Source organism: Diachasmimorpha longicaudata, chromosome 3 (assembly GCF_034640455.1).
Source record: "Diachasmimorpha longicaudata isolate KC_UGA_2023 chromosome 3, iyDiaLong2, whole genome shotgun sequence".
Lineage (NCBI taxonomy): Eukaryota > Metazoa > Arthropoda > Insecta > Hymenoptera > Braconidae > Diachasmimorpha > Diachasmimorpha longicaudata.
In genome coordinates, this window is record NC_087227.1 from 7,787,194 (window position 1) to 7,800,265 (window position 13,072).

The following is a 13,072-nucleotide window of genomic DNA, read 5'->3' on the forward strand; positions in this document are numbered from 1 at the left end:
TATCTTCATGGGTCTACATGCGAAATGGGTTCAATTGCAGGGATTACAGGGATTACTAATGTCATATACGCCATAATCATTGCTGGCAGGCGCAATCTCTCCTTTTTGATTCACACGTTTCTCTACTATTCCCAAAATAAATGTCCAGACTCCATCATCTCGTCGCATCATCCATAATCAACCCCATTTACAACATTAATTATCGTGACTGAACAAAACTTCTCTCAAAATCATTTATTTCTCCTCACCAATGATTCGTACATTCAGTTGGTTGTTGATTAACTCCCCAGTCTTGTTCACCATCTCACACGTGTCAAAGCGACAAACACAGACAGATAATTGTATTGAATATGTCATACAAAATTCTCGGATCCTCTCGAGTGTGTTATTTTCACGTTAACATCTGACGAATGATATCATAAATTATGAAATTTTTCCCACTAGCAATTTTTAGATGGCACGTGACGTTACAGAATTTGCAGACGGGTTACTATTTAAGAGTTAATTTGCATCGCTGGATGGCACTACCTCGCGGACCTCCTCCTGGCACAAAGGCTATAATTAAATTATTAGTAAGCGTCGTCTGAGCATTTCACTTCGGTCTTTTCATGCACTGCATTCTCCTTTATACAACTGTTATGGACAGTACACTTAGTCTATCTCCCTCCCCCCCGCACTACTTTGTGCCTGGTGAGACAGTGTATCTTGATCCGGAGGGGATTCCGAATCACTGGGATGATTACTTGTATGAGAGTGTGGTGATGATGAAATTCCGAGGTCTAGCCTAAGATACAGCAGAATTCAACCCTCCGAGGAATCTCGGAGGGAGGGGAATATCTTGATACTGTGTGCATGAGAAATTGTTTTGTCTTGTTGGTAGATTTGGATGATCAACTTTGAGGTCATAACGGCTTGGCACAATGTCAAGGGAGTTTTGAGGAATTGTCAGTATTGGATTTTAGGGTAGAAAGAATAAATGCTGTAGGTAATTTTAGCACTTGAAAGTTGTTAAAATATGAGCAATGACTCTACTCAAGCAAGTGGTACTGTACGATATGAATGTTCGTTATGAACTAATTAACTGACTATTCGTAGTAAGGCCCAGGGTGCACACTCAGCCTCAGAGGGCAATATATCCCTCTTGTTTTCATCCTGCCCTCTATGAGTACCAGATATATTTTAGAAAAAAATGACAGCAGATCATCTTCATGGGGACTTCCCTTTTGTTAGTCTCTGAAGGAGGGCCTCATAAGACTAAACTAATAAATATTTTTCTATATTCGAAAGAATAGAAGATTGAAGAGTGAATTTAGTAGAAAAAGTGGAGATTTCTTCTGGAGATGAGGAAAAAGGAATTGAAGAAGTCGTTTACGTTTAATTTTTCTTTCCTGATTCCAAAGCGTTGGAGTCTACATGACGACAGACACCTGTCACTTCTAGAGAATGGAAAATGACATGGAGTAGAGTGTCTCGATAGCAATAAGTCTCAAAGCCGGAATAAAGGACAAGCGGTGGTTGTGTTCGTCGAAACCGATGCATCTCCACTATTGGTATCTACCCATATATTGAAAAGACACTTTGGGATGAGCGAGATTGGCTGTGGACTGCCATCTCTGGGGCTCTCGGTGGACTTCAACGGATCTTTTTATGTCTCTACCCCTCCTCACCCCCCCTCCCAATCCTTGACGGTTTTTTTTTCTCTCATCTTCCACATGTATGGAAAAATGTGCGCGCATTCATACGAATTCTTTTCTCACCACGCACTCTAATAAATTCAAACATTTTTTTCTCTCTCAATTTTTTTACTTCATTTCCATTCTTCATTTTTTATTCTGAATTTTAATGGGAATTTCAGGGATGGTTTCGTTAATTCTGGGAACTGTGGACTGTACAACGTGCTCAATCAGTTTGAATATTATATTTTTTTTCTGATGCATTCGATTAAAAAATAGGATTGATATTTTGAAACATAATTTTTCATAGGAATTTGTCGCAATTTCAGTTGAAGACCAGACATCCGCATTAAATAATTTTGGTTATTAATATTCCATCATAAAATCGAAGATTCGTGAAACAGAATTGAGTTGTGATTTTTTTCACTTTATTAATTTGGATCTGCAATACCATATCACATATTTTTCATGAACCAAACTGTCAAGCAAAGTAAATCCCATGGAAAACGTATAAATTGGTGGAGTATCAGAGTGGGAGAGTAAACTTTTTTTACTTGAATTTTAAAGAAAAAAAAAAACAACACCACCAGTCTCTTCTCTCGGCCTCGCAAAGACGAGAGTTGACAACGACATTCTCAGCGGTCCAATAAAGAAAAGAGTGCTTCAAGTCCTTTCCGTGCTGTCCTGTTCGTGTCCCCTGAGAACCTGTTCCCGTAGGAAGACCAGATTTATGTGCAAAACTGCCGTACCAACCCCACCTCCATCCCTCCTGCCTTTGGCCCCACCTCGTCCCTCTATCACCTCATCCTCTACCTCCCTCTTTCCCTGATCGCCCTTTGCTCCAGTATAGTTTCCCTTTTGCTTGACGGAGAGGAACTCCAGGCGGGACTGTCGAGGGGACGACGGCACAGCGAAGAGACGCTCCCTCAGGACGCGGAAATAAACTTGATTCAACGATTGGTCCGATCTACATACACCCTTACTTTATTTCTGTTGGTGTTTCGGACATCTGGGGATGGAAATATTGGAGGGTACCGTAGATTTTCCAACGATGTAATTCAACTGGTTGGAGAATTATGAGGCGAGGCAAATTTAAACTCTATATTTTTCGCATCCGGTTGATGACCACATGACCACATTATAATCATTAAAATCGTCTCTCCTATTTTTTCTGGGGGGTATCTTTTCGGGGCACCCCCACAACATTCTAAAGATCCTCCTGGACTATCCGCAAACATTAAAAAGTAGCCCCCACATGCATGAAATATTTATCATGTCGAAGGATACCTCATCCAAATTGATCTCATCCACTTACCCGATGAGAGCTTTAATGTTCATGAAAGCATAATGGTGTCGTGACGGGGGTGTAGGTTTCCAGCATGGCCCCTCTCACCCCCCCGCCCCCGCTAAATTTATTCCACCGCCGAAAATTTGGGATACGAGGAGCCGCGAGTTGTATTTCGCATCACACATATTTTGGAGGAAGGATTTTCACGTGTGTTCATCCGTACGTGTGTCGAGAGAGAATGTGCGATGAGAAAGAGACAAAGAAGGGGGGTTACAAGGGGGAGGGGGTGAAGATGCTCGCGAGGAATATGGTAAATTTGTGAGAGAAGGTGAGATGGAGAAATGCGGTGGAATATAATTCTAGGGCAATGCCGGTAAACCAACTGGGAAAGGTAGTGTCGCGGCTGTTTGCCTGCCACGAGGTACATGCTTCTTACCTTAAACTTGTCAATGATTCAGGCCTCAGTAATGCTGAGAATTGTCTGTAGTCGGGCTCATTGTTATTAATGAAGTGAAACAGTGAAATTCAACCCGACGATTTCATCTGAAATTCTCAGTGAAAACCCCCTCTCGGTATTTACTCAATGTCTTTAGTCATCGGACTCGATCATTATCTGAGTGGATGTTGTGCTTGAAGTACGAACTTGACTTGAGTTTAACTCGACTAGACGAAGTTGTGTCTTCGAGAAAAACAGTTTCAGTTGGAGTATCCGTGGATTTTATTTGGATCAGGAAGAGGTTTATGCAAATCGTCGAACATGAAAGTCAAGTCAATCGAATACTTGATTTAAAAATTCCAAGTTTTTATGAAACAAGTGCAGTAAAAACTCTACCTCACCCTGAGTACCAAATGCTACGTGACTTCACTGAGCAAGTAATGCAACTTGACTCCTCTAGCAGAATGAACTTGAATCAAGGCGATCGCGACTTGACTCAAGTAGAAAAATACTTGACTGTTCAGACACAACTTCATTTCGATTTAGTAATTTCAGGCTCAGGTTTGAAGTGCTTCTTCTCTATTGGAATGTGTTGTTTGACAACTTGAATCAAGTATGCAAGTATGTGAATCAAATGATCTCGCGTGGCGCAAGTTGCATGACTGTCTCCCACCCCGAAACCTGATCCAAAAATTGCGAATCCCCACAGGAATGACCAAAAGCATCGGGCAAGTGCATGCTTGTGCTACCTGGTTTAAATATCCGCATATCCGTAGTGGCAAAGTAACGTGACAACAAACTCTTAACGATTCCATACGCGATACTGGTTCCCACGCACCCAATGGATAGTTGGTGGGAGGTGGGGGAGAGGTGAAGAAGAGAGAGGGAATCAAACAGAGATATAAATGCTTGTTATAACCTCTCTTTTTCTCTCTCTCTCTCTCTCTTGTACATTGAAAATCCCATATTGCTGGACGGTGTCAAGTACGTGATCATACTGTAATGCCGTACCATGATAAAACGATAATATAATACAGTAGCATTTTCACAAATTACACATTCTTTATTTGTCATCATAACTTTTAGTTAAACTACACATCACCCAACTCGACCTGAATACCATATACCTTTTATTCTCCTACTGTTTCACATTGAAATACAAACGAGAATATAAATTGAGTAATACATTCGCCTGGATAGGGAATATTTTTTTTATCATCTAAAATCTTATTCGACGGTGAAACTTATTTATGGATTGAATATGCGAATTCTACGAGGTGGATTGTGAATGTCTATGACTCCATAGATTTTAATCATGGTGAATCGATCAATGAGTCACAATAATGATCAATTTTTTTTTTCATTAGTCACCAATAGCATCAATAATTCAATGACAGAGTTGAAGTCACTTAGCGAAAAATAATTGATTTATTCTGATTTGACAATCTGCACGTACAGCTGGTGCTTTGATATTGCACATACACCAGACATCAGCACCTCGAACAAGTTTATAGAATCAGCAATATGAGTCTCAAGGATTTCCGACCTTCGTAACCCCCTGACGTCCCTAAATTTCATCTCAATTCACTTCGAGAATTTAGATGAATTTTTATTTTGTTCCAACGGGTTTTAGGGCCTCCAAAAATTCCCAAAACCAGATGTGCAGTTCGGGCACCCAATTTTGCCCTTTATTTGTACAAAAAAACATCATTCCATCACCTAAAATCCAACGACGTAAAACTGCATTTAACGAGCCAAATGGTAAACTCGTATGACTCCATCGATTTTCATCATCAGGAATCGATCAGTGAGTCAGAAGTAATGATCATTTTTTTATATCACTCATCAGTGATAATAAGTCACTGACAAAGTTAAAGGAATGAAGTAAAAAATAATTGATACATTGAACGACAATCTGTAAATGCAGCAGGTGCTTTGATGTAGCGCACACACGAGCCATCAGCGAGTGAATCAGGTATATAGAATAGAAGTTGGACCACCCAAGGTCGTCGTGCCAAGTATCTCGGTGTCAATTAATGAGCCTTAGGGGGATGAGAGAGAGAAGGGGAAAGAGAAGGAGGATAAGGAGGAGAAACGAAGAGCCAGCAGAACGGCTTCTGGCTCTTCTCCTTCTTAAAGGGAGAGATGTGCAGACCCCTTCGACTACGGTTTTGTCGCTCGTTTCTCGGTAGCCCCAACCATAATAAATACATAATATGCACATAAAGGAGAGCCGGCGCGATCGAAATGATCAAGCTAAATCGTTTTCACTGAGCAAACACAGTGGGTGGGCAAACAACATCTTTCTACCTCCTTCCCACCCTCCCGCCCCCTCTATTCTTGATTTTTACCATGAATTATGTCCACTGGTTTACAATCATTGCCTAGTGCGAGGGACAGTGATAATTAACAGTCCAGTTGAGTAAATCCTTAATTAAATCATTTACAATCGAGTTTACATTTTTAAATGTTTTTCAGGGAGAATCATCGATCAAAGGCATCGAGAGGGGAAAAATCGAGGTGAATTAACTCGCGAGTTTAATGGAAATGGGTGAGTTTGTTATATTGAATTTTAAAGATTTTGGGAATTTCTGTAAATGGAATTGAAGGGAGTGATTATTTATTTTTGAGGCTGGAGAACGAGTTCTGGTGATGTTTTTTGATTGATTAATTTGGAGGTTTGGAGGATATTGGGAGGAGAGAAGGAAATTTCTGGAAAGTCAATTTCTAAGATTTATAGCACTTGCATTGATTTTGTTGCAGCTTAAGTGAAGTATTTGGCTACTTTTTTTACTTTTCTCTTGTCACGGTGTCAAGAGCTATTTTATTACTTGAATCACTGATGGAGCTGCTTGAGCCAAGTCCCCTGATACTCCCATAAGTCAAATGGACTCGCTAGTTACCCGTTTACTACTCAATTACTACTCTCCTCACCAAATCGACGAAATTCACAATCAAAAAATCAACATCATCTCCATGACTCGCAACATCTCAGTTGGTTTTTGGTGAGATAATATTTGTTCGCGAAAACCAGGGGCATTCTAAACGTGAGTCAAGTTTTTACATTAGCCCCAAAAGGACCACCGCTGAGATGAAGCTGTCTGGTTTCCAAAACTGTTAGTATCTTCCCCTCTCCCGCGAGCCAAATAGCTTTTACCGTTTTCTACTTCGTTCTTCGCGCCTCGTACCTCCAGCACCCTCCTCCCACCGAAAAAAGAGAGGGAGAGAACCTACTCTGCGACCCCCGAACACACAGGGTTGTAAAAAATATGAAAAAATGAACGAGTCATTCGGCTATACAGATATACCCTTATGTATGATTTCGACGAAACGAGAAATGGTTTTTTATGGAAAAGGCCCCTCTTCGCGGTAGACTAATCTGCATTTTTTGTATGCGGTACCATCGCACAATCGATTGATTCTGACTCTCCCGGTCAGTTCGATCCCTTTCTCAGTTCTGAATTTCTGACGAGTGTCGATGAGAGGAGAAACTATTGGCGTTCAAGCCCAAGAGGCTCAATGGTCAAACGCGAGATGGGGAATTTTTGCAGATGCAATGGACTGAGAGAGCCAGGCATAAGGCCCATCCTACCGACAGAGATAATGCAATTGAGAGGGGGTGGAAGAGGGGGGTTGAGGCTTTTTTACGGAATCCAGTGCCAGTAATTTACAGTCGCGTCGGTCATTCGGCCATACATGGGTTGTCGGACGATCCAACGATCAGTGGCCACTCTTAGCGATACGTCAAATTAGCTCATATATCATGGTCTTCTTTACCGCTCCGTTCGATTTATGTTCCATGCGCATAATATAAATTATTAAATAAGTTTTGATGGGTCGAGGGAGCATTTCACGAACTGCTGCATATGTAATCGAAAAAAAAAAATACTGTCGTCTTCAGTACGGATTTTCTCACCATCGGAACGTTTTGGCAAGAAAAATATGAGGAAGAACTTGGGGGGTGAGGTGGGAGGGCGGGGTGAGACTTTGAGACATGTCTTATAATAGAAAAGCAGTGATACATTGAATTTTTGAGCGAGGTTGAATAATAAATACATGAAAGCCACTATTATTTACGGAAATCGATCCTAATTTTTCACTCACATGTACTCGGAAAAAAATCTATATCCATAATAATAATAATGAGGGTATACCTGTGAGATAGTCGACTGCCAAAATTGTCCCTCCTCTCCACAACTACAAATTGACGAGTATCGCGGATGCTGACCAGGGAAAGAGTTCGGTGTGAGCCTTAAAATTGTACTGACTCAAGTCAATAGATCGATTAAATGCCAGAATGATTTATCAATCACCCTTTCCTTCAAAATTAACCCCTAAATTGCTTCCACTTGTTTTGTAGAATTTCAGGTTCATTTTGAAATTATTTCCAGAACGTCACTTGACCCCAAAAGTACCAAACTTTCCGGATAATCGTAATTTCCCTGTGTTTAGGGGAAAACGCTGGGATGCGCTGAAAAATCCTCAAGATAAATTCTAATAATTGAATAATATTAATGCACAGCACGTGACGAAGGGCACACACATCTCCAGCGGTTCCCTGCCTCGTCATGTCAGGGGGACCCCCTGCGATTCACGTTTCTCCTCATCCCCCTCTCTCTCTCTCTCCTCATCCTTCACCTACGGTAGCTTTCAGCGAACATCCGACCATCTACATGGACCACGTTGTGCCTTGTCTCATTTTACAAGGGGGATTTAAAAAAATCGAGAAAAGCTTTGACAGCTATTGCACACCCGGGGTCCCTGTTTTCTCGATTCACAATCTCCCTTTCCTCCGCCTGGTGAACCATTGGCAAGCGAATTAAATGTAAAATATACAATCAATAAGCTGGAGGCGTCTGTCTACTCGCCGACTGTCTATCTCTCTTTCTCGACGCTACGGGATTCTGACTCCAGCGACGTGATATGTCGCTAATTAAAATCCGTTACCGAGGCACCTTCCATATCCAAACGTCTCAGGAAAAAAAAGGGGGCGAGATTGAACGGTGGAAGACGGAAAAAGGGAAACTGGATTACAGCAAATTGTGAAAAATGATTGGAGGACGAGTGACATTATGGGGAAATTGTTAGTGTCGCACGAGAGACGAATGGCAGATCAGGGGAATAGGTGAGATTCGAGATTGTGATACGCCCAGACGGTGGGGAAGTCATGCTGGGGGTGCAGGGGGTGGTTTATTAATATTTACAGTCGAATATTGAGGAGGCGATTGATTGAGGAATCAATTTATAGGGTCTTACGCTGCGAGAAAAATATTAGAGATTATGTTCTCACGTATGAAAATACAATTAACGGACACCAGAGTTGTGGAACTTGAACCAACCATTTTTAGTTGATTTTCACAGTCAACGACCACATCATGTTGAAAACGCCAGTTCTCGTCCGATCACTGAAGCTAAGCAACATTGAGCGTGGTTAGTACTTGGATGGGTGACCGCTTGGGAACACCACGTGTCGTTGGCACTTTTTTTTTATTTTTGAAAAACCTGTAATTTACTTAAATCACATTTTGACGTGTAGAAATATTATATTACGGATTATTTTATAGATCATCTTGACGTTGAGCGAGCTGTATCAAATCGTAAAAAATCCTCCGGTAACTTAATTATTCAAAAACAAATTATATCAAGCTCTTCAATCACACCGAAACAAATCCCTCATTGTTTCCCACATAACCGTAAACCCAACAACCTCCGAACCCGTAAACCGGAAGTCATCAGATAATCTCCAATTACGTTTAATAACCCTAGTGCATAAATTACCCCAGACGAGCGTTAAAAAAATCTATTCCGAATGCATTCAATTTCAAATTCTTCCGCACTCGACATTGTCAACTCGCATTTCCTCTCTTCCGGTAATTATCCACCGGTCGCCAATTGTTAAAAAAATATATCACAAAACGCAACTGATTTTAATAATAATAGCTCTCTTCGAGTTGTGATGTTAATTTTAAAACTCATTAGCATATTATGAACATTCATTTCTATCCGCCATTGGAATCCCCATCGCGAAAGCCCCGTCTCCGGAAGCGGAAATGACGGAATTGAATCTACAATTCACTTATAAAAATTAACACTATCGTTCATGCATGAAACGAAGAATTGTAGACAATTTGTCTTGGGCACGTGAGGCCTGATATCCCGCTGAGATCACGGCCCCCCATTGACACCTGACAGCCACCGGACTACTCACACATGCGGGGAGATTGGGCCCACGAGATACCCAAAATTACCCAGAGATCAGCATTTCTATCTGTCACCCATATTGCATACACTCATACTTGGAGGGTCCCATTAGATGTTAATATCTCATGCCTTTCCGAATATTGTCCTACCACCCACGGATACGACTGATGTATTATTCATTCCAATGTGTATGTTTTCATTAAATGCTAATTTTTTAGAGTTGTTGACACAGTAGATAATGCTAGATTCATGCTGACACGGGGATTTTCTATGATATATACCACATGGAGATGAATATATCGTGATTACATGGGTGAACGTTCGCGTTGAACTGGGCGCATGCAAAATAATTATGTAAAACGTAATCTCAGTATTTTTCAACGGACTCAGGGGATCTTCTTCTAAATTTGAATATTGGCCGGATCATGGGCGGTTGGAAAAGACATTTTATCATTTTTATTCGATGTCTAACGAAATTTGAAGGCGCTGAGTTATAAAAATTCTTGAACAAGGGACTCAAAATTTGAAACCCACACTGAGAAAAAACATTATTCCATCAATTATATTGTTCAATCTCAATTAATCGAAATTCTCCCCCCCACAAAAATCAAAATTTAGAAAAACTAAATAATGATTAATCCAGTTCATTCCAGGTCACGTAGAAAATACTCATCTCCTAGAGTAATAGGATTAGAAAGTAAATGGATATTTGGCAAAAATAATTGTTCATCCCCACAACGCCTGCGTCGACATTAGACTACAATATGGCGGTTTTAGAGAATATCGCCAATGTATTAACCCAAATAATTACATTATCCAAAGGGAAAACGAGATTTTCATTCGTTTCCAGTGCCGCCAGCTCCTGTATTGTTCTTGCGAGAAAAAATATCTGAAAACAGGTAGCCAAAGCCTCCCCACGGAGCGATAGCGATCGTCGAAACATTGAGTGAATCGTCAGATCTCTCGCCTACTGTTCTCTAACGATTCATGTATGGACACATGTATCGCACGCTGTGCAAACATCGATTCCCGCACGCGTTAGGCCCCCATCGGCCGGACGATCGTCTAAGCTCATCTCCTTTTTTCACTCCCAGGGGGGTTTCTTCTGCGCCCGGATTTCACCCGTTTGCGTATCTCTCTCTCTCTTCCTCACCCACTTCTTCCGAAAAAAAATTTTTTTTCCTTCATTTTCTCATCTCTCTTTCGCTTTATCACGGTGACACGGGCACGAGCCTGTTTATCCAGCTGCCGTATTTAAATCTTGTCTCTAACGTGCCATTAAATTATATGCAAAAATCCCTATAAAATATGTCCACGGACATTTCGTCCCCCCGTAGAAGCCCTTTCAGGGGGCATTAATGCACCGAGAAATTGTCATGTTATATGTCTCTATTTTGATACCGTCACAATCACGTCCCGACGGACCCCCTTCCCCAGAAATCGATCTGGCGCATTGTTATCCATTTATTGCTTATGGAATCCTCTCGGGAGGGATGAGAATGCCTTCCTGGAAGTGAAAAAATAATAAAATTTTTTTTTTCGGTGTACGAAGGAGACCGCCTGATACACATCATAGAACGTGACGGACAGAGTTTTGGAATTCAGCGGTGACATGATGTGTGGTCCCATTTAAGTCGTCAGGGTATGGTTCAGAGAAACTGGGAGTCTGGGAAGCGTTTCATAAGAGGGAGGTAAAAAATTTTAATAACTCGGGTTATACTTTTTTGGCGAGTTGGTAGACGTTAACGGGTGCATCAAAATTTTTTTGACTTGGTGAGTTCTTCTGTGAATTCGTGAGGATTTAATGGACCCAATCAACTTATTCTAATGAACATTCAATTACGCAAAAGGTCGAGGGAATGGTTCATGCGCAAATGTTATCGTGTCTCAAAATTTTTCGTATCAGTCAGTTCGACGCATTCCAATCGCGTCCAAAATTGAAATCCTCTCCCCCCTCGCTCAATTCCCATGATAAGGAGAGGAATTAAATCCCCTGGAGACAATGGTATGTGTGCGTTATATGCCCGAGACAGAGCATGTACATATATCGCAACAGTGGGCACGAATGGTAACATGCCAAAATTTGGTGGAAAGTCAAAGGAGAATCTCATTGACGTTCCCCATGGGGACGAAAACCGGGTATACACAGTCGACTGGCCCCTGGTATCCGGTTAGATATGTACACGCGTCGCACGTACGTATGTACCACGTCCTTCTTGCTTTGATTTATGTCCTTATAAATGACGTCACGCGTAACATTTTAGCCGGGGGTATGAGCTACGGAGGAAGACCCCTTGTATGCACAAAGGATCCAGCGTCATATTATACCGACTGTAGCGTATATAAATGACCGAAAATTGGGACTTGTTGTGTTTGTCATCGCGGGAATATTCTATTGTGATTTAGGAGGTGCATATTTTAATCCAGCCCCGGGGATTTCGAGGATCATTGTGATAAACTGCGGGAAATTTCGAGGAACTAATGGCGCATTTATTTTATCTTCTCATACACGGAGAGGAAAATTCGTAATTTAGTAATTTAGTAATTTTTACATCCACAATCTGCCAGTCAAAACAATTTTTTTCGAAGCATTCCGTAATTTTTATCTGAATTAGTGGTGAAAAATTACGCTACCGTCATGGAAATTTTCTTAGTCACTTTTCTAATCCATACGCAAACTTAAATTTCATAAATTTTACGGAATATTTATCTCTGTGTATTTTCGGATTAAATGATATCTCCTGTAAGATCAGAATATTCGTTTTCACCGACCCTAATCCTTCAAATACTGTGCCTCCGGGGACTAACACCTTATGATAATCATCGACCTGCTAGAATTAATCGACTACGTACAATTTGATAATGGCAGTCACTCCCACAGGGAGGTTATGCGATATAACGGAAGCCGGTGCCGTAACAACGAGGGTTTGGATAGATGCGTATAACAGGAATGACATAATTGAATAATATAACGCCCCAACACCCCTTACCAGGGAAGAGTCTGGCGCTGTGAGAGAGCACCCAGGTTTCAATCCCCCTGTAGTCATCAGCATTTGAGTAGGTTGAAACACACACATCTCATGTATGGGTGACAGTGTCGCGGTGCACAGTGCGAAGCTCTCGAGGGCTCGCGGGACCTCTCGTCACGCATATTTCATTACGCTATCTGGCAACCCTGGATCCCACCCCCTCCCCCTTTCCCCCTTTCCCCCTTCGTGATCCGGAGTAAATGCAGTGTCTCCACAATGGCTACGTTATGTGTGCTGTCGATGGAAATCAAATTCACCTGGGGAATTTGGGAGGAGTTTGGACGGATGTGAAGGTATTAATCATTTCGACATTTCGATGGCTGTCACTGTATTGGATAAATAATAAGGAATAGTTCGTGGATTTTATTTTTATCAGATAATTTACATACAATTTTCGTAGAACTAGCAGTCAAAATTTTCTAGATATTATTTTCCTGTTTGAAAA

At 41.3% G+C, this 13,072-nt stretch overlaps 1 protein-coding gene and 1 non-coding gene across 6 annotated transcripts in view; both read left to right on the plus strand.

The window, feature by feature from the left end:
- The window catches only part of LOC135160290 (uncharacterized), a 179,503-nt gene that overhangs the window by 125,589 nt on the left and 40,842 nt on the right, over positions 1-13,072 (plus strand). For all 5 annotated transcript variants that reach the window (XM_064116693.1, XM_064116692.1, XM_064116690.1 and 2 more), the window contains one exon: positions 5,876-5,948. In XM_064116693.1, the coding sequence (XP_063972763.1) occupies positions 5,876-5,948 (73 nt within the window). The remainder of the gene's footprint in view (positions 1-5,875; positions 5,949-13,072) is intronic.
- LOC135161055 (5S ribosomal RNA) lies at positions 8,758-8,876 on the plus strand. The gene has a single exon (XR_010298686.1). It is a non-coding gene; the product is annotated as a 5S ribosomal RNA (ribosomal RNA).